The 24,918-nt window shown below is 27.1% G+C and overlaps 1 protein-coding gene across 1 annotated transcript; it reads right to left on the reverse strand.

The window, feature by feature from the left end:
- Positions 1 to 18,096: 18,096 nt before the first annotated feature.
- LOC145973603 (G-protein coupled receptor Mth-like) lies at positions 18,097 to 24,399 on the reverse strand. Its single transcript, XM_083103130.1, has 5 exons — positions 23,476 to 24,399; positions 22,886 to 22,964; positions 21,786 to 21,967; positions 21,477 to 21,642; positions 18,097 to 21,036 (listed from the first exon to the last, which is right to left on the reverse strand). The coding sequence occupies exons 1-5, from the start codon at positions 24,341 to 24,343 to the stop codon at positions 20,763 to 20,765; spliced, it is 1,569 nt and encodes a 522-aa protein (XP_082959256.1). The 5' UTR covers positions 24,344 to 24,399; the 3' UTR covers positions 18,097 to 20,762.
- Between the last annotated feature and the right edge of the window lie 519 nt (positions 24,400 to 24,918).

Below are 24,918 nucleotides of genomic sequence, written 5' to 3' on the forward strand. Positions count from 1 at the left end.
CAATCATCATCGACAACAAACTTGCTAATGAAACAACTTAGTTAATTGTCACAGAAGAACTTATTAATCTAAATGACGTCAGGGACCGACCTAGCTCTACCCGCTTATTTTATTATTATTTCTAAACTTATAATTGCAAGTAGCTGCTTACACTGTCACGCAATAACATATGAGAAAAAATTTTTTTACAATTAGGTTAATTTAAAATATTGTATCATGTTCTGTCCTTGTCGTTACCAATTATACATATGATATAAAATACGTTTGTATATTACAGAAAATTTTATTTCGTCATGTTATATGTTACGTCCGGTGGACTCCACGATTCTTTTCTTTCCTCGAAACGATTTCGTGGAAGAAAGAAATCAAGGATCGACTTGCATTTGGAATGTAAAGCGATTCTTCTTAGGAGACGCAATCATCATCGACTTGCTAATGAAACAACTTATCTATTATAAAATATACTGTATGTACAGGATACTTCGCAGAAAAAACTTTATTGCTAAGCTATAGTTTTAAAAATACTATGATATTTAAGAATTTTATGAAGCAACGGATAAATAATGAAGACTTTTTTATTTATATTAAATATATCATACGATTGAAAAATTTATCTCGAAAAACAATTAAAAAATCAATTACGGATGTAAAAAAAAATTTTATTCATTTTTTTTATCTCACATTATAGATGATAATATATCTATTTAATTGGAAATTGTGGAATTTTATGCAAAATCCGGTTTGCAGTTATTTACATCTCACGTACAATCGGAGTATTTACATTCGGAAACGATTAATTAAGTATATTTTTAGGATATTGGAGATAGAATGCCCATATAGGAATAGCCAGACTTGACAACAGGGCCAATGCTTGGCCCGATATATGGTAACCGATGATTAGTCGATATTTGATATTCTATGCTTGGGGAATAATTGGGTGCCATTTACATAAGAAAACGCTACACTTTGCTACAACGCCAATGCTTGGCCCGATATACGGTGACCAATGATTGGCCAATACTTGGCTTACTGTATTCGCCCATGCCTGGCATTTTCAAATTTGCCAGAAAATTCTAGAAACTTGGCAGGTATAAATAGCCAACGAAAGAAATCCTCTGCGCAGTCCGTAACCGCTCTAAATTCGTTGTTGCACAGCATTTCTTTTTTTTCGCAGCAATTTTGCAGCAATCGCTCGAGTCCGAGTAAACGTTTTTTATTGCTTTGTTGCAGCAATAAATTATTAAAAATATATACTTATAAAATAGTTTATAGGATGTTTTTCGATTTTTTATTAAAAATACATTAACGTATAATAATTATATATAAGTATTCTTAATAAAAAGGGAAAAAATTTTTAGTAAAATATATTTTGATAAATGTATATTTGTAAAAATGTATTAACGCGATAAAGCAATAAAAAAAATAATTTGGCTAAGTCGAGCATCGTAAGAACGATATTATTAGCCAAGTATTGGCATAATAGATTAGCCATTAATGGCGAAATATTGGCAAGATATATTGACTATTAATGACCCATCATTGGTTATCATGTTTGGCCGTACATTGTTACCTATTGCTGGACCGAAGTTATCATTCCAGAGAAGTTCCATTGCTAGGCCAGTCATAGGCACCATTATCGCGCCAATATTGGTGACTTGGCAACCAATTTTGGGCCAGAATAGGACCGTTAGTAAAACCCTATATGGGTATTTACATCTCACGTACAATCGGAGAATTTACACCCGGAAACAATTAATTAAGTATATTTTTAAGATATTGTGTGTGAAGATAGAATGATGGTTCAAATGATGCTAACTGTTTTCGATTGATATTTTTTAATTTTTCTTTAAGAAAAAACTTTTTCATTCGCATAGAATTCTTCAAAATAATACAATTATACAGGAAATGTAATGTACAAATTGTGTACAAATTGTGTATTGTTTTAGATATAAAAATCGTGCATCAGAAAAATATAAGTCAATTGCAAATACCATTTAATACCATTTATTTGTATTCGATATTATGGTAGATTAAGTGATTTATATATTTAACAACTCATTTATACATTATGATGTATTTATATGTGATATATGTGATAGATTATAAATTTGATATTTTTATAAATTCATAAAAAAATATTTATATGTAAATATACATATAGATATTAATGAGACATGTAAAAGGCTTAAAAAGAAGAATAAAATTAAATGATGACAGTTGTGTGTGCTCACAGTAAAATAGTCAATAGACTCATAAAAAAGAAGTAATAATAAATTTCAAGATTTTCGAGAAGAATTTGATTCAAATATCAATTTAACATGCTTTTTTTAATGATTAATTTGTGGAGAATTAATTTTTCATACATATCATACACTTATAAATATTATATTATTTAGTGCAATTTACAAAAATATTTAAATACAAATCGCCCTCAAGTGCATAATATTATATGATAAACATTCATGGCGTTGACGGCGCAGGTGAAATATAATTATATGAAAATAAATTGAAATCAAACATATAGAGAATTTTAAACAACGGATACATTTAAAAGAGTCGTGTTCAAATATTTTTGTAATTGATTTGAATCATATCAATTTGAAAGTTAGGATTTTATTCTCTCTTTGTATATTATTTATTTTTGTGAGAGGAAATTTATCAACATTATACAATACTCTATACAGTTCTTTACAAGATCAAAATTTTTATGGGACTACAATCATTAATTTGACTCAAATGTATTAATAATGAATTGACAAAAGATTCATTGTTAGTATGAAATTAAAAATTAAAAATAAAATTTTAATTTCTATTATGACAATATTATATTTAACTGTAATAAAACTGTCTAATACATACCTCGACAACAATTTCAGATTAGTTTCGCTGGATGTAATTTCTCTTTTTACTAACATGCCAACAGATCTGATTATTGACAGCGTTTCTTCCAGATGGAGTAATATCTCGCCAAATTGTGACATACCATGCAATGAATTCCTTTTAGCAGTTAAGTTTGTATTGGATTCATCCTTTTTCACCTTTAACGACATCACTTACAAGCAATCCTTTGGCTCGCCGATGGGCTCCCCCTTGTCTCCTATTGTAGCTGACATAGTGTTGCAGGATTTGGAAAACAAAGCTCCTTTCCTTAAAGTTTACTCCCCCCTTTTATTTAAGGTAAGTTGATGATGTTCTGTTAGCCATTCCTCCTTCTTTTTTTAAAGACACTTTCAATTCTTTCCATCCTCGTCTACAATTCACAATGGAAATTGCTGTAGACAATAAAATTAACTTTTTAGATGTGACTTTAATTTCCGACAATAATTTTATAATTTTTGACTGGTACCGTAAAGATACCTTTTCCGGTAGATACCTACACTTCTTATCTCAACTCCTCTTTGCCAAAAAAGAGGCACAGTAATTGGTTTAATAGACAAGGTTTTCCGCTTGTCTCACCCTGTTTTCCATTATAAGAATATTAAATTGGCTATCAACATCCTTTTAAGCAATGGATACCCTTTAAATTTTATTTTCCACACATGTGTTGACCGCCTTAAGAAACACCTTTTCAAATCAAATTCCTTAGTGAATAATACCCAGGTCATAAACACAAATGATCACATTACTTATTTCACGATACCATACGTTCCTTCAATTTCCGAGCGTTTTAAACATATCGTTAAGGATTTGGATGTTCGACTCTCATATTATAGTATCAATAAAACTTCATCAGGGCTCATAAGGATCCTCTTCCTACCTCCAATTCTATGAATGTCATATACAAATTGAACTGCATGGATTGCGATGCGTCCTACGTTGGACAAACTTGCAGACAACTGCATACCAGAATCAACGAACATCGCAGTCACATTAGACATAACACTAATTCTCAATCAGTCATCACGAGTCACAGGGTTGGTTTTGATCATACTTTTGATTGGGATGGCGTTCAGGTTTTGGATCGGGAACCATATTTGAGTAAAAGATTGATCTCCGAAATGCTATATATCAAAAGGCAAAAAAATGATCTCAATTTGCAAACGGATACTGAACGTTTACCAGAAATTTATTTAAACATTGTCAACAACTTGCCAAAAATTTAACACAGTTTCTATCATAACAAATAGGTCTGCGACTTTGCGTATGTGTACATTTATACATTACTTGACTCTCTTTACCGTTTATATATAAGTCACATTTATCCGTTAAAGACGAGTCGATCTTTGTCTTCGGAGATGTTAAGTTGTCTCTATTCGTCTCCTCGGCGCGTCATTATCTTCGATGCCTGGAAGTAAGTTTTATTTCCGTAGTTTTAACTTCTTATCCCTTTAATCTTTTTAATTTTTATTTCTTTGACTATATGTTCAGTTTATATTTATTTAGATCATTTTTAATAAATTGACATTAAAATAACTTCAATCTCGTAATTTTCATGGTTAATTCTTAGTACTCTTTTCTTTCTTTATAACTTAATTTTTTTTCTTCTTTTTTTTTTTTACTTTATGTTCAGTTTATATTTATTTAGATCATTTTTAATAAATCTACATTTCAATCTCGTAATTTCATGTTTAATTCTTACTTTTTTCTTTCTTTGTTCATATTATTTACATTATTTATTTAACTTATTTTACTTTTTGTCCTTTGTTTTTACATAGGCATCGTCAAGATAATGAGATACCGAGACATTTATTATCGCTTTAGACAGCACCCTTTGTAACAGACTCCGATATAAAACACTTTGTTAATTTTTCATTATATTATCTCTTATTATATACTTTCGCGCTGAAGATGACCCAAAAATAGGGTCGAAACGTTCGCTATCCTCTCTTTGTATTCTTTTAATATCAATATTTATTTGATTGTATTATAAATAAATGTGTTATAACATCGACACTCGACTCGTATTGCCTTTATAACTGTTTTGTTTAATTTTATATTTCGAGTCTTATATTTATTAATTTTTGTAATATTATATTTGATATAATAACACTAGTTAACATTGATTTTATCACAAAAGAAATGACAGGTCATTTCGATAGGATTTTTCCCGTAGTTACGAATCTGAAACACAAAATGTTCCATCACGTTTTTGAGAAACAAGAAGCCAAACGGTAAAAAAATCCGTTGGGGTACTTTTTGAAGATTTGTCACAAAATAATGGGACGTGATAGAATTCTTTACGTGGGCTCAAATTAAAGCTTGAACCTTAAATTTTAATGTTATGGAGCAATCGTCCATAAGTTATAGAGCAAACGGGCTTTTATTTTTTGACGTCAAAAACGTAACGTGATGGAACATTTTGGGTTTCAGATTCGTAATCTACAAAAAAAATCCTATCGGAATGACCTATCATTCCTTTTATGACATAAAAGTGTTGAAAAATGTTGACAGTGTAATAAATAATCACATCACTATAATAAGTATGTATTTTACATTTACAAAACAAATAATAAAATTTCATTATAACTTTTGAAGTAATAGTAGATAATGCCCAAAAAATTTAAAAAGTACATATAATATCTCTTAGATTGTAAAATATATTTAAAAAAGCTTTTAAATAAATTTTTTAAAGCACAAATTATTAAATAATAAGAGAGATCGAAAAATTTTCTACGTGAAATGTGGGGTTGAGCTTTGAAGATCAAGACAAAACATTAACACATGTAATATCGTAAAGTTAATCCTCGATTAAAAAATTATGAGATATATTCCATTACTGATTAACCGTTGATTACCGATCTATATCTGATAACATTTTTTTTGAGACATTAGAGTTCAGTCTGATCGGATAAACTGTTTGTATGACAATTCCGTTGTTTGCAAGAATTCATCTTTTCCTACATGGATTTCTCTCCTGATGTGAAGGTGCTCGACGTTGCATTTATTACGCATTGAGCTTCTGGAAACAAACTGCTGCCGAATCGTTCAGTAACATCCATTTAGCTTTCTTCTTCCATAGGAATATGATAAAAATGCAGAAACTCTGTACAATGTTCATCAAATTAATAGCATACGAGTAAATTTGATGTACTATTTCCAGACAATCAGCACTGCCTTCATGAACCATTTTTGTGTTTATCACGATAAACAATACGATAAATAGCTTCAGATATGAATTAAATCTGTAAACAGTATATATAACAAGTATATATACATATACATACATACATGAAATTCTTTAAAAAGTTGTACAACTTTGAATTGTGCATTTAAATGTCTTTGTGTGAAAATAACAAATAAATGCTATTAATCAAGTTTAATTTATTTTTTAGAAACAAATTTTCGAAAAGAAAATTAAAAATCTATTTTGCTAAAAAGTTATAGTGTAACTTGGTGAAATGCTTACTGTCTTCGTTTTGTGTCAATTTGCACTTGTCAACTATCAGGAATAAAAAGAAATAAAATGGGAAAGATGTTCAAGGAAAATTTGTTATATTATATCGCGAAATATTAGTTATTTTTGCTTCCAAAAATTGACTTAACAAAATAGAAATTAACCGTTTGAAAATTTTCATGCAATAATTTCAAATTTCCAAAAAACTATTTAATTCAAATCGTAATAAAATTTCTATATTTTAAACTTATAATTGTTATAGAAGAACTTATCGATTTAAATGACGTCAGGGACTGATCTAGCCCTACCCGCTTATTTTACTATTATTACAAAACTTATAATTGCAAGTAGCTGTTTACACTGTCACACAATAACATATGAGAAAAAATTTTCTTACAATTAGGTTAATTTAAAATATTGTATCATGTTCTGTCCTTGTCTTTACCAATTATACATAGGATATAAAATACGTTTGTATATTACAGAAAATTTTATTTCGTCATGCTATATAATATAATTCAATTCTATAAAGATAATTTAAGATAAAACAAATTTTAAAAAATAAAAATATAAATATGAAACTTGACAACTTACTTGAACGTCCACATCATATCAAAGGTTACTATAATTAGCCAAACCAAACTTGATAAAAAACAGAAGTACTTAAAGAAGTTGCAAAAATGGAATAAACAACATTTTATAATTATTGAGTGTTAAAATGTAGATGAACTCACCACTACGTTTCCGTTAAAAAATAGATTTATTCTATCTTTTTGTACTAAAATTTTATGGGACTGTACTAATATATTTAATAAATACATACTGATATGAAATTAAATAATATTTGGATTCAAGACATAACTCTGTAAAATTCTAAAACATAAAAAAGATATTTATTGAAGGAAATTTCAGTTAGTTGTATATTAAAGTGCATCTAAAATTGAATTTAATTTATCATTATTTCCTATGTTTTTAAGATTTTAACAAATCATATTCAAATTATTAAAGAAATTAATATCCGAATATATTCTGTATACATGACAAATATATTTATTGCATTGCAGTTATGTAATTTAAATATACTGTATTGTAATACAAACGGGATTTTGTATAATATCCGTTTTGATTCGAATATTAACAATATCAATTGCGTATGCAAGGGATAAGACGCCGCAGTAGTTGCATAATTTGAAGTTATATATGTTTCGATGTTTTAATAATATGGAATACATCAGAATTACCGTTACCAAAAATAATATAAACATTATATGGAAACTCACATATATGATTATTATGTCATCGATCGAGGTATCATTATCAGTTATCGTATTGAAGATCTCGTTAGAAGCCTCTAGAACATAATATGATGTTGATTTGACAAATATTTTATAATAAGATAAATAAAGAAAACCATTGGCAAAAATCCTGTAATCGTACTGGTAATCCTCGGGTAACAAGAAGCGATTTTCCTGGCTGATCGTGAACAACCAGTTGAAACACTTCATCTACTGTCTTATTTTCGCTCTGCAACGAATCGTTCGTATATCCGTACACATTCGGCAAAAGATATTTTCCTCCACGGATGCAATATTTATTATCAAGTAGACGATTATCGAGAGGACAATATAACTGATAATGTAGATTGTATTGTTGCATATGTCGTATGGAACAATATTATTTTTACTGGAATTTTGAAAGAACTCGTGCGACATAAAATCGTTCCAGTCTTCGAGTCTCATGAAATTTTCATAAATTTCTCATGATGTGAAGTTTTTCTTATTGATAATCTTCGTTGAACTCCTACGAGATTGCACAGATTTGCTTATGATCCTCATGATTCTGTATGCATGCCAAGTTCATAATGCACTGAGTTATCATTGTCATCATTATACTTAAAGTTAATATGATATTTGTACTGCGTATCGATATATTGAATATTTTTAATAGAACTTTCATACAAATAATATCGTGGCTTTTCAGTTCGACCATAATTTGTGGTAGAGTTTGCGTTCAGCGCCGTCAAATTGTCATCTTTCTCTTCGTTGTTCGTAAAATTTTGCTGAAATTTTAACGACGAAACAACAAGGAGAAAAAACAAACAATACCAAAACATAAAATTATTTTTACACATTGTCGTACTATTTTATTTTTTTTTAGAACGTACAGTTTAAAAAAACAAATGAGATGCATGAACGTTTGATTTATATATTTGCTTTCAAAAACTTTTGATTATTTTTTAACACATGTACTTTGATTTTGTCTTGTGACAATCAAGATTAGTCATTACATTTGAAATCTTCGAGGAGAATCGTTTTTCACGTTTATACGTGTCCATTTTTGTATACATGTCTATTTTAATATATAAATTATAATTTAAAAATTTCTGAGAACATAGAAAATATATAAAATAATTAAATTTTCAAAACAAACGAACTTAATGTCCATTATATCTTATGTATTTTAAGTTCCGAATTTTGAATAATTAAAAAATTCCATATTACGTTTATATAACTTTAATAACTTTGAATGACTTGAATAACTTTGTCTTTACATTAATTGAAAGAATATGCGTTACACAAGTATATAATGCAAGTATGTAATCAGCTGGAATTATTATTTTTTTCTCGGCGAAATCTCGAAAGAACAGTTTTATTCTAACACTGTTATCTCTTGTAGTTACAGTTTTTAATTATATCCACTTTTAATTATATCACTAGATTTAATAAAACTAATATACTGTATATGATTTTAACTTCTCTTTCCGAAACGAACAAAAGAAGAATATGCATGTGTTCATTCGAGTCGGAGGAAATGAGATTACCAAGGACGACGAGCCATCAAGGAAATTTTCTGATTTGAAGGAGTCGTTTGGAATCTATGTATATAAAAGTATATATATATATATATATATATATATATATATATAATTATTATATAAATAGTTAAACAGAAAGTTTCATTGACAATGAAACAATTGGTACTGACTAATTCAGCAACAAAATTAATTAAACTTTTAATTATTTTTTTAAATATTTAATGCTTGAATAGAAAACCATGATATTTTTAAGAATACTAAAGTAAAAAATAGAGTGATATGCAACAACTGATAGTGATCAACATAAGTTTTTTAATTATACTATAACTAAAAGAATTTTTTAATTTTAAATTTATGTTAATAGATACTACTAGCGCACTATACGCGTCATTTATTTTATGTATATATATATATATATATATATATATACATCTTATATATATATATATATGTATATACAGTTTGATAATTATTAAGAGAAACGAAAAATTATAGTTAATATATTTACATATTTTATATATATATATATATATATATATATATATATATATATATATGTAAATATATTAACTATATATATATATATATATATATATATATAAAATATGTAAATATATTAACTATAATTTTTCGTTTCTCTTAATACTTATCAAACTGTTAATCTTTTAAATTGTCAAATTATTAATGTTCCAAATATAATGCAAAACGTAAATCGAGACAACCAATCAGCATCGCAGAAAGAAGTAATAATTGATATATTCGATTGATATATTCGAGGTTCTACTTTGCACGCCTTTCTTTAGAGAGGAATATTAAATTTTTTAAATTTGTGATAGATCAAATTTATATATTATATGAAATTTTTTAATTATTAAAATATGTGTACATGATTAAAATGAAGATTTATGAATTTATGAAGATACGAAAGCTCGTTAAAAAAAATATTGAAATTTAATCATTATTTCTCATACAATTTTAATAAAAATATAAATATTTTAGCTGTTTTTATAAAAAAAGCCATTTGCTAATTATTGGCGTTAATATTGTTCAGTAAAATCGATCGGCTTCCTTGTGCATATGATATTAAAGGTATTAAATGATGCAGTAGCGCTAATGCATCAATTCAATTAATATACCATTATTCTAATTGCTTTATAATTGATTCCATCATTTTAATAAGTGAACCATGGACCGATAAAAAGGAATTTGTACAAACTTGTAATGTCAGTTCGTTTCAAAAACCGCGGAGGTAATGTAATTATGGCGACCACTATAGAAGAAGCTTTATATCCTTTGCTGCTGACTTCGTCGCTTCTCGGTTTTGGTGCTTACTTGCCAAAGAAAATTTATTTAAATATTTTTTATAATCTGATAGTTTGGATTATTTATCCTTGTCTATTTTATTACCTAATAATCCAGTTTAAAATAGAAGAGTGGTTTTATAAAACTTCTCATGTAACCGCTGTACTGATTTCCTATTTGATCCTCATCATATCTATTATTACGAATATTTATTATAACAAGGTACGTATATACACACATACACACACGCGCGCGCACACACGTGTATACATATTCTCAATATTGAAATTAATAATGGAAATAATTAAATTATTATATTTTGTGTAAAATGGATGCAGTTTTTATGCAAAGTTATATATTGTACATTATAAATAGAAAATTAAATATATTCTGAATACTGCTTAATATTGTTCTCGTTTAATATTGTTTAGAGATTTTGGATATTTATAAAAAGACTTGCTGCTGTAGACAACACGTTAGAAAAATTAGGCACTCCAAAGGTATATCACAAATTGAACGTATATGCAAAACGGTTGTTAATTGGATGGTTAGTGTCTACAAATATAATCAATATGAATGATATGATATGATGGAAAACGATAGAAAAACAATACGTCTTAATTTTCATTTGTATTATAAACCACCATATCCACGTTAACACATTTATGGATATATTATTTGTAACTCTTCTATGGTTAGTATTGTATCCAAAATATATCTATTTTACTAGATTTTAATAATAAAAATAATTAATGCTTTAAATATATATTACAAATTAAATATATATGTGTGTCTGTGTGTATGAGCGCATAATACTGATAAAAAGTATAAAATATTTTATATGACAAAAATATAATATTTTTTAAAATGTTTTCCCAAATACAATATATAATGTTTTCAAAATAAAAATGTTTTTAAGACAGCTATTATTCATGTATATTTCGCAATTTTTTCTCATAGATCATTTTTATAATTTTTAATATCAAAATAATATAGAAAATTTATATAAAAATTTTCTCTTAATAGGTAGACATAATAATTTATGTTTGATATATTTTAGACTATATATAAGTGCTTTTATTTTAATACATTTTACATTAACACAGGTATATTGGTATCAGATTTGACGAAGTAAACAAGCACATGAGATGTCTGCTAATAAAACAGGAATATGGGTTGCGATGCACGTGGAAAAACACTGCATTGACTCATAGATATATCATACGTACTAACTATTACAAACATATACTATGGACATTAATGTAAATCGACACACATATCTGTTCAAATATATCTGTAATTTCTGGATATTATATAAAACTAATAAATTTAATAACTTTGATTTAAAACATTTAGTACATTTGAAAATTGGTGGAGGAATTCGATTTATCCAAATATCACATAACAGTTCTTTTCTTTATATAAATGTGTTTTTTCTATGTTTCTTCATTAATAAATCTTGTTTTTTTAAAGGCATCTCCATTTGGAATTGTGTCGAATTTCTCGCGAATTAAACGAAATATTTGGCATACAGATGACTATGCAAATGATAACTTATATGATATGTTTCGCAACATTTTGTGCAGTTTTTTATCTACTTGGACAAACGAAATTTCTCTCACAATTATCACTATTATATTGGCTTGATATCCAATTATGGTTATTCTTATATGGGATTAGGATCTTTTGTTTAAATTATGTTTGCGAACATGTCAGCGCTAAGGTAAATTTTTAATACAAAGTGATTCACATAACTCATAAAATTGTTTGTTTTCAGACACAGATTACGAAAAATATTTATTTTATATTCATTTGAGATTTTAAAGTTGCGCTTTGTGTTTGGAAGAAGATCTTAACGTAGATTTAAAGGCTCAGTGATTTATAACCCAGGTAGCAAGCACACGTCATTTTGACGTTTCAAATTAGTCATTCATTGACTATTCTTGACGTCACGAGTTGACGTTTTTATGATGTAAAAGTGACGGTCTAATGTCACAGATTCTTGACGTCATGATATATACCGCATTTTGACGTCATAAAATGTACCATATTTTGACGTCTTTTTCTTAGCATAATAATGTATTTAATAGCGTTGTCCAATAAAACAGATTAACCGATTCGAGAGCAACATTGAACAATTACAGCCATTCTATTCTTCAGAAGAATCTCGGATTGATTAAACTGCTTTATTCGAAAACGTTGTTAAACGCAAATATGGTAAGAAAATAGATCATAAGTTTTATATTTGTTATTATTATTTTATTTAAACGTAAATAAACTTACTTCTAATATCATATAATATTTTAACAAATAATGTCTTTCGTTGCCTGCGTTTTATAAAAATATATTTTGCCAATCAACTGTATTATAAAAGAAATGTGTATATTTTTTGGGACTTTAATTACACTCGATTGATATAGCTAATATTTTCACTGTGCACTAATTTAATGAGTACTTGAGTGGTTAAGCAACATGAGTCGTACACAGATAAACGCATGCCTCGAAAGAAAAATTGTTAAAGTCTGATCGCGAAAGTTATTTTATATAAAAAATTTTAAAAGATTTTTTTATCGGATCGATGTACTATCTAATCATATTAATAATAAAATAATCGTTAGTTTATAACTGAAATATGACGTCAAAATAATGTTATATCAAGACGTCAATATAAAGTCATGTAGCAAATTATTTATTTTGACGACATATGACCAAAAATGACCAGTTTGGAACGTCAAAATGACGTGTGCTTGCTATCTGGAAAAATTCAAGATCAAATCATTAAAATTGATCTCATAGTTCTTGAAAGTGTTAAAATGTTAACAGTTATGTGAACCGCTATAAATATATATACATATATATATATATATATATGTATATATATATATATATATATATATATATATATATATATATATATATATATATTTACATATTAATAATTACATATGTAATTGATTATTATTATTAATAAAATATTGATTATTTCTTTAGGCTAATGAAATGGAAAGAATTATTCATCAACTAACAGATTTTCTCCGATATGCTGATATTCGTGACGAAGTAAAATAAAATTTTTATAATACAAAAAAATATTTTACATAAATTGCTTAAATAATAATAATTCTGTATATGTGTATATGTGCATAAGAATTCTGTTCGTACAGATTTATCAGTTTACATTGTATATGATATACCATCCACTAAAATTCACTGGATTGGGTTTCTTCTATTTTGGCAGTGATCTTCTGAGAAAAGTTAGTTTTTCTATATAATTATCTTCTTACTATACTTTATCATACTATAAATTATTATCAATAATTATATTATTTTATCATACTATAAATTATTATGTTACAAATTATTATTTATATACTTTTTTATCGCATTTTACATGTTTATTATTATATTCAATTATGTAATGAAAATTTATATTTTATAAATTAATCACACAGAAATGTTATTCTTTTTTTCCGTGTCTGTCCTTTTTTATGAAATAGTTTTAGATGCAATTAATTTATAATCTTTATTATAAATTCATTGTCTGCAAGATAATTTAATCTACATATTTTTGTTTAGTTTATCATGGTGTTAATAACAGTTATGGTCATCATAATACAGATGTTTCCAATATCAATATATGACAATGTTGGGCATTATTTAGATAAAATTTTATTTAGATAAGGATAAGATTTTATGCGATAAAATTTTATTCGTTACTTGTAAATTAATATCTATTCAAATAAACATTTATTTACAAATCAGAAAAAAAATGAATATTTTACTAGATATATTATGGTTTATGTAAAATTAAGATATTATTTTAAGCCTCATAACTCGAAAAGTACTCAATGAAAAAATACTTAATTATACTGTTTTGGAAAGCTCTCGAGATGAGCTGCAAGAATATGCAATAAAAAGTTTAAAAGGCAGTTCCGTTTAAAAAATTGAAGGTGACCTTCAAGTAACTATTCAAGATCAAATTAATGATACCATCTTATGGCCCCCTTTAAGCCATACAACTATTGTCTGAAACATTTTTTTCTAACTCTAAGTAATATCGAGATATTTGACTGACAAAAATAAAATGGGACACCCTGTATATATGAAACTGTCTCCAAGATATGATGAGTCAGGTACAAAAGTAGCAAAATTAAAGAAACCGATTTATGGATTAAAACAATCCGGTCGAAATTGGAATAATACTATTGATATATTTCTAACTAAAAACGGATTCCAAAGATTGAAAAGCAATAATTGCGTATACATGTATGAGAATGATCTTATATTAACTATATATGTAGATGATATCGTGTTATTTACTAAGAACATAGATAAGTTAGAGAGAGTTAAGTTATTGTTGATGTCACAATATGAAATAAGAGACTTAGGAACAGTATCATATTTATTAGGCGTAAGAATAGATTACAGCGAACAAAACATAAAATTATCTCAAGAGTTAAACATAGAAAAATTATTAAATAAGTACAACATAAATGAATGTAGAACAACGAAAACACCCGTTGAATTAGGTATAAAGTTATCAAGACATGATAGTTCTTCAAATGAATATGAAAAAGAAGAAATGAGAAATGTACCATATAGGCAACTCATTGGTTCTTTAATGTACGTAGCATTAGACATATTACGACGCGTCCAGACATATTATATACAGGGTGTCCCATTTTAAATAATACGCTCAAATATCTCCGAAACGGTGCGTTAAATAAAAAAATGTTTCAAACAAAAGTTGTATGGCTTGAAAGGGACCATCAGATGGTGGCAGTTATTAGACCTTGGAGAGTCATTTGAAGGTCACGTGAAGATCACCGTCAATTTCTTAAACGGAACCCCCTATTTTTTATTGCATATTCTTATAGCTTATTTCGAGGGCTTTCCAAAACACTATAATAAAATATTTTTCCGTCAAGTAATTTTTGACCAATGACTCCATCTTATAGCCCTCTTCAAGCCATACAACTTTTGTTTGAAACATTTTTTTATTTAAAGCACCGTTTCGGAGATATTTGAGCGTATTATTTAAAATGGGACACCCTGTATACTCAAAATACAACAAAATTATCACAATTTATTTCAAATCCCGGAAAGATACATTGGATGCAGGCTAAAAGAGTTTTGAAGTATTTAGCTACGACAAAAGATAAAGTTTTAACATATAGCATAGATAATAATGAAATAGAGATATTTAGTGACGCAGATTGGGCATCAGACCTGGACGATAGGCATTCCTACAGCGGAATGGTAGTATTTTTAGGAGGAAACGCTATTTCATGGAAATCGAATAAACAAAAGTCTATATCTACTTCCACAATGGAAGCTAAATACACAGAAAAAAAGGACATTCTTGTTTTGAAAATATATTTAGTTTTAACATGGAAATCTTCAAATGAGATTATATTGCGTTAATTAAAGAAAAATATAATTGCTTGAATAATTGCCTACTTGAATGAAGTTATTTTATATAGTTCAATCAAGAAAAATATATTCTTATGATTTAAGATTTAATTTTCTTGAATGGAAAAGGAACAATGTTAGATAGAAAATAACATTTTTAAATCAAAGATTATAATTTGAGTGTTGCTTGCATTGGACTCTTTTGTGTTGGACCAGCCTTGATGGGCTTGTGGAACTCTCCGCGACTTTGTATGTATGTGACTATGTAACTTCTCTTTTCGCATTTGTCACTATTATTGCGTTTTTAGTATTATTGCATTTGATTCCTGTTGTAATTTTTGTTATTGGAATCACTGAAGAAGACTCGAATTGAGTACGAAACGTTTGATAATAAAGACGCTAAGATCATTTATACTGAAGAAGAATGGATTGTTGATTTGAAGTGAACGTCCTCAAAAAATTTCACGCCTCACAACTGCGTTGGCTCTTTATAGCCTTCTTACCAGATTTTCTAGTTTGATTATAATTTTCTTAAAGTAGAATTAAATAATTATATATTCTTGAAGTGACAATTACAATATTAAAATAAGACTATAATATTGTTAAAATTTAAAATTATTAAATTCTTCTAAGAAAATTATAAATTGTTGCGAATATACGAAACAACTCAATAAACACTGTTTTGTAACTTTTACAGAACATTCACAAAACAGCTGTTCGCTGTTGTGGTAACTGTTATGTCCACGATTAAGTAACGTTTAGATGGAAATGTCAGCAACATTATGCTTGTATATAATACATAATAAATACATAAAATTTAAACGTAATAGACACAAAATTAAAACGTAATAGATATATAAAATTTATATATGAAATTACGTAATTGTAACAGAACATAGTAAACACTGTTCTGTAACATTTACAGAATAAATATGGTAACCGATAAAACGTAATAAATACATAAAATTTATATATAAAATTACGTCACTGTAACAGAACATAGTAAACACTGTTCTGTTACAAATTATTTACTAAGTGTTACATCGCATTTTTATTGTCTTACATTTAACTAGATACAGTACAATATCCTTTGTAATCACGTGTATATATATATATATATACATATATATATATATATATATATATATATATATATATATATATATATATATATATTGATTTCCGACATTGATTTCCGACATTCACCCGACATAAAAAAAAATTATATTCGTATATTTATCTCGAAATTTTATTACTTTTTTTAACTACGTTTGTTTTTTAAGATGCAGCCTATATGATGATTCTATCTGAAAATTAGCGTTTTTTGTAATGGATTAAATGTTTCCTCGTATTTGGCAAACACACTTACCTTGGTGGGACTCGAACTCGGGACCTCTGGATTGTGAGCCAACTGCCTTACGTGGTAGACTACTTCTTCATTTAATTTAAGTGTTATATATTATCTACATATGTTATAACTAGCGCAAATATATAATTTTCCATAAATTATTTTAAGAACCAAATTTATTATTAAGAAACAAATTCAGTTTTAAGAAAGTAATAAAATTTCGACATAAATATACGAATATAATTTTTTTTTTAATGTCAGGTCAATGTTCAAAATACATAGTTGTTTTGAAGAAAAAATATGTAATTTGCAATTAACAATTCCATATTTTTTCTTAAAAACAACTATGTGTTTTCGTTACACCAATTGATTCCTCTCATTATTTTGTACATAAAAGTATTAAGGTAAGATAATCGAAAAATGAATATTTTACAAGATATTTTACGGTTTATGTAAAATTAAGAAATTATTTCAAGCCTCATAACTCAAAAAGTACTTAACGAAAAGGTACTTAATTATAGTGTTTTGGAAAGCTCTCGAGATAAGCTACAAGAATATGCAATGACAAATAGTAGGTTCCATTTAAGAAATTGAAAGTGACCTTCATGTGACCTTCAAATGACTCTTCAAGGTCAAACCAATGATACCATCTTATGGCCCCCTCGAAACCAAACAACTTTTGTCTGAAACATTTTTCTCTCCCGGGCTTGGTTTTCGAGTTATTCTCCATTAAAGGTTAAAATGGTCCACCCTGTATATATATATATATATATATATATATATATATATATATATATATATACCTGAAAGCAATAGCGAAACGGTTATAGAAAGCATAATATTAGAAGAAAATTTATTTTACATTTATTTATATCAACAGTGAGATAATTTTATGATTATTTATTTATTGACATCGTATCTAGATCTTTTGCAATGTGTATACATATAAGTATATCCCAATCACAGTTATTAAGCACAAAACAAAATGTTTCACCTATCTGTTGTTCATGAGTGCATTGAGGAAAAGATACATATACATTTCGATCAAAATTTCTCGTTTATATAGAATCGTATACAATTATGCATGATTGTATCTGAACTATATTTGTTACTTATATATATTGATATATGACGCAAGACTTATATATATAATTATATATTAAACTAACAGAAATCCATATATAATTATACATAAAACATTGTGAACATTATATATAAGTATGCAAAATGCGCACTTATATATAATTATATGTAACAGTTATTGCATTTATATATAAATATATATAATGTCCTGTACTCTATCATTTATAATTATACATATTTTTGCACAATTATATATAGTTTTGTACAATTATATTCAATTCTGCATGAATATACATGAAAAATTTTTTACCGGGTTATCGCTTTTAAATTATATATAAATATATCGCAACTTTTCTTTCTCAAAATCTTTCATTTTCTTGTTTCTGCATATTTCTCCTCTTTTTACGAATTCTTTTTACAAGATTTAAACAAAAATGTATACATTCACATCAATAAAATACTGTTAATGTTACATGTTTAAAATAACGTTACAATTATGTCGTTAAAGTTGCATAGCATTCATGAAGTTTTTAAAGTGTACCCATTTACATTCACCAAAATACATAAATATTATGTATTTAACATAACGTTTCAATTATATCATTAGAGATACGTAGCATTTATGAAGTTTTTAGAGTCTACACATTTACATTCACCAAAACACATAAATATTACGTATTTAACATAACGTTACAATTATATCGTTAGAGTTACATAGCATTTACAAAACTTTTAAAGTATACACATTTACGTTCAACAAAATACATAAATGTTACGTATTTAACATTACGTTTCAATTATATCGTTAGAATTACGTAGCATTTACGAAACTTTTAGAGTATACACATTTACATTCACCAAAATACATAAATGTTACGTATTTAACATTACTTTTCAATTATACTGTTAGAGTTACGTAGCATTTACGAAATTTTTAGAGTATACACATTTACGTTCACCAAAATACATAAATGTTACATATTTAACATAACGTTACAACTGTGTCGTTAGAGTTACGTAGCATTAACGAAACTTTTAGAGTGTACACATTTACGTTCACCAAATTGCATACATATTACATAACAAAGTAACGACAAAATTACATAACAATTTTATGTAAGAATTATAGATTCATTATGTTATTGACATAACTGATACGTTATAGTTTCATTTTAATGATCTGTAATATATACATATAGAACATTATGTAATTGTTACGGAAATGAGTCCTGCGTGTTTACTGGGAATGAATGCGTTAGTTTAAGTATATAAGTTTTGATTTGACACTTATTTTCTTTCTGTGTATGTAGCGTTGGCGAATGCTGTTAAAGAAATCATAAGTATGCATATGATGTTTGATGAATTACGAAATTCACTCAATATTGATGTACCATGTAAGCCATGCTTACATGGTACATCAATATTGAGTGAATTTGCTTTAATTTTGTTATCTTGACACATTTCTAATGTTACAGATCACTTTAACGAGTATTTAAAAAGAATGGAATATTGATACGTGACAGAAAGAGTTGAAATAATTTGCATAATCATGATATAAAATAATTTTGTTACGTTTATCACTATTTCTCATGCTTTCGCTAACAAGTTATATCTGTTTACCTTGTAGCGTTCTTTTAGCGATAAATATTTTATCTCCAAAAATTATTATAAAACAAGACTGCAATTTTATCGCACAATATCCTGTACGTTATATTGCATTTTAGCAAAATACAATGTAATACATGAAAGAGGAAGGTATGAATATATTTGTTTTATTTCAAAATCTACTACTTATTCCAAAGTCTGTTATTTATTATCTTGTCACTCATATATCTATTTCAACTTATTTTTTTTAAAGTTAAATTATTTTCTTTTTTAAACCTGTTTATGCATATATTTCTGGTAGTTATATGTTTTTAAATTTGGAAAAATGTTCTTTATAAGTTATTTATATATATTATCTGTAATATCACCCTCTCTCTCTCTCTCTCTCTTTCTCTCTCTCTCTCTCTCTCTCTCGCTCCCTGTTGCTCTCGTTCTTTTTTATACATTAAGTTTGCCAAAAATGTTAATTTCTATAAATCGATTAGGATATTATTGAAAAATTTTTTTTTTTCGAAGAAAGTAATACGTAAAAATTTTATAATAATGCATAAAATTTGTTTTTTATAAATAATAATAATTTTTAAATTGCTGCAAAACAACTGACATCATATTTAAATATGTACAAATTAAAATAAAAATATGAGATAAACACATCTAATGGAATTAGAGATATATCAGAGATACATAAATGTACACACTTATGCATCACATATCAAATTAGATATTCTAATCTTGACAAGGATAAATATATATAAGATTATATATTCTCAGACAAACTTTTTGTGTGACGGTTCGCTTTTCCATAATTAATGTTTTTCCATAAAAAAATTGACATGGTACAGTTATTCAAACCTGTAACCGTTTCATGTCGAAGTTTTGGAAAAACATTTGCAATTCGGACAGAAACGCTTCAATAGCTGTCGCATGATTGTCTTCTTACACACGAATATGATGAACATACCGATATCTTGCATGGTATCCATCACATATATACTACGTATGACGTACGACTGTTTAACCACCAAATCATTATCAGCGTCATCATTAAAAGGCCAATAGTTTATCGCTGCTTTCATAATCCAATTTATGGCCATTATGATAAACAGCATGATAAACAGTCTCAGATACAGATTTAACCTGCAAATGAATATATCTCTTTTATATTTTTTGAAGTTATGATAAATTTGATTCTAAAAGTATGTTATGAGCGGACGCATTTTAAGTAATTTGTTTCATAAAGATAAATATTTCCTTCGAAAAAATCATAAGTATTTTCCCATTATTAAATATATTTAAATAACTATATAATAAATAACTATATAATAATACTACTAACTTAAATTAAAATTGAAAACAACGATGTGTTTGTACAAGTGAGCTCGTATTTATGAAAATATATTGTCGCCAATAAAGAAGTCTCAAAATGATTATCCCTCTCTTTCTTTTGTATCGGATATGATCAAAAAAGCAATTGATTTTATTAAAAGCAATACCGTTGACAAGTGAATACAGCGGCACATGTCTTATTATTAAACAAGACTGATAATACATTGATATAAAAATGTTTGTGTACAAACCATCGCTTGTTGTCATTATAAAATCTGCTTTCTGAATCTGTCAGATGACGGGATGTGTCCTTTTCATAACGCATAATTTTCAATGCAGTGTAAATAGATAAGCAAGTGCTACTAATAACACAGACACTTTTCGGCCCGTAAAAATACAATCCATACGCCGCATTCTCTAAAATAAATAATAAACTTCTTTACATCACATGTTGCAAATAAAACAGAAGAACATACTTCTATTTTTAAGATGAATTCTCAAAGGATTAATTAATTAAATGTTTTGTTAATAGAGTTATGTTAATAGTGACATACACTCACCATGAAACCGAATGCTATCAACGCAAAATTCCGGTCGGAAATTTTTCGGCACGTTGGGAACGAAATCCATGATAATACAAATGATAATAAAAATGAAGGGACCTCCCCAAGCAAAGATAGAATATATTAATTTTTTTCTATCTTGTTTCGCTCTCTTGCATTCTGGTAACAAGCGAAAATCTCTGCGAAATGCAGAGTTTATTTTACAATTAATTAGTAACAAATAAAACAAATTGCGATGCAAATATTAAAATAAATATGCTTCCATCAAATATCTTGAATGTCTGCTTTATATAAACGATAAAAAATTATTCATGCTATATAATTTCTCAAAATAATAAATATTACCATATATTGAAATATATCGATATTTTACTAACATTAGATTAATTTTGATTTAGCAAAGTGTTTAATAAAAAAATGAGAAATCAATTTCCGTTATAAAGCTTGAGTATTTTGTATTATTATATAAAAAAAAAGAAAAACAAATTTTAAACGATATTGGCTTAGGATTTATAAAATTTAAAAAAATAAAAAATTACAAACAGGTTAGTAATATTATATTATGAATTTTGAAATTATATTATGAATTTCTTTTATAATTAAATATAACTTTATTAATAATTTAAAATATGTTATTTTAATAATATATTATTTTTCCTTTAACAATTGAATGCTTATAAAATACACATCAATTTTTTGTTTTAAGAAAAGCAGATTAGAAATTTCCAACAAAGAAATGTACATGTTTCTGAAATGCAACTTGTGTACCTGTCATATCTGCACTAAAATTATCGTTTCTCAAGCCAAATAATTATTTTTATAGTACCAATTAACAAGACACGATATATTCTTTCTGGTCAATGCAAATCATTATTCTTTTTTATCTTTATCGATTGTTATAGACATAATCTGAATGTATTATTTATACATATCACACATGAATATTTTATCATATCGTGTTCGCGTCGTATAAAAAATCTTCACAATCACAATCTTATATAAATAAATTTATATTATAGATAAAGTATAGCATATACACACATATATATATATATATATATATATATATATATATATATATATAATAAACAATTTACCTAAATGCCCACCACATATCGAAACTCATTGCACTTAACCAGAAAAAGCTTGAGATAAAACAGAAATAGTTGACTAAAGCTGCAACAATAAAATAAACAATTTTAAAATGTCACTAATTGACAAGTATTTTGTATATCATTAAGAACTGTATTATATTATAAAAAGTTTTCTTTTAACTTTAACAGTAAGAATTTATCACAGAAAACAATATAATTAATTAATATTATCAAAAAAATATTAGGCGAATTAATTTAAATTGTGTTTTACGTTAAAGTAAAATAAAATATTATTTTAATTCTTTTCACTATTAATTCTTGTTTATAATATTTTAATGTATCGTACATTCAAGTTTTATCGTAAAAACATTAATAAAAATTAAATACCAATGTACTTCTATTAATGTACGATACACTAAAATTGTATAAACACAAGAATTAATAGTGAAAAGAATTAAAATAATATTTTATTATATTTTAACGTACAATAAAATTTAAATTACTTCGCCTAAATATTTTTTTGGTACAAAAATTAATAAAAGAACTAATGTACTGCATTGACTGCATTATTACATGATTTGATTGTACTGTACCAATTATAACACAGATGATATATGAAATATCTCTTATGTCGATTAGATAGAATGATTGGAAACATATAGTTTCAATTATGTATCCGAAAAATAACAAACTGCAGTATTTGCGTAGCATGAAACTGTGCATATTACGCAGCTCCGGCAGTATAGAATACACCACAAATGTTGTCAGCAAACACAATATAGACACTATACGGCAACTCACAAATAAAGAGCTTATTTCGTATGAAGAGCTTATTTCGTATATTTTATTTACGAATTCGAACTGCTTTTTCTTTCCTTTTAACCGTTTACACGTTTTACACGCTTTTATCAAATCCTCCTGGCAGATAATTGCAGCAAATTGATTATGATCCACAACGGCCAAACAATAAGATGTTGATTCGACAAATATGTCGAAATAAGGAAGATACAGAGAGCTATTTGCGAAGAACATACAGTTGTCGTACTTGAGATAATTGTCCGGATAATGAAGAAAACGTATAGTTTCCTGGCACGGATTTTGAACGATTAGTGGAAAAAGTTCGTCCACCTTCTTATTTCCCCTCTGTATCGAATTGTTCGAGTAGCTATATATGTTTGGGAAAACATATTCATTTTCACTAGCATTGCAATTCTCGTCAACCAAGCGATCACCGAGCGGACAACAGAGCTGAATGCAAGTAATATTGCCGCATTCTTCGTATGGAACGATGTGATTTTTATTATTATTATTCGTTTTGTTTCTAATAAAGTTCGTATGATTATATGTCTCCTTCGATATGTTATCCTCTTCGTTGTCACTTGTGAAGTTTCGCGGAGTGTTTGAAGATGAATTGAAAAGTAAAACTACGCAAAACCAAAATGCAAAACTTCCACCGCACATCGTCAACAATTTGTGAACTCAATTTAATTTCTTTTTAATCTGCTCTCACTCCCGCTCGTTCTCGACAGCGAGACTGGATTCTCGAGACTCAGATTATATAGAAATCTACCCCCACTCCGTCTAATAGAGCATCGATATTATAAGGAAACATAGTGATGAGTTCATCTGCATTTTAACATTCAATAGTTAAGATGTTATTTTGCAGCCTTCTCCTGTTTTTTATCAAGTTTGGTTTAGCTAATTATAGTAACCTTTGATATGATGTGAACATTCAAGTAAGTTATCAAGTATTTCATATTTATCTTTATTTTTTAAAAATATGTTTTATCTTAAATTATCTTTATAGAACTGATTTATATCATATAACATGACAAAATAAAATTTTCTGTAATATACAAACGTATTTTATATCATATGTATATTTGGTAACGACAAGGACAGAACATGATACAATATTTTAAATTAACCTAATTGTAAAAAAATTTTTTCTCATGTGTTATTGCGTGACAGTGTAAGCAGCTACTTGCAATTATAAAGTTAGTAATAATAATAAAATAAGCGGGTAGGGCCCTGAC

The sequence above is a fragment of the Camponotus vicinus genome, unplaced genomic scaffold (assembly GCF_025532165.1).
Source record: "Camponotus vicinus isolate PSW18456_S1 unplaced genomic scaffold, iyCamVici1.0 SCAF_6, whole genome shotgun sequence".
In the NCBI taxonomy this organism is placed as follows: Eukaryota; Metazoa; Arthropoda; class Insecta; order Hymenoptera; family Formicidae; genus Camponotus; species Camponotus vicinus.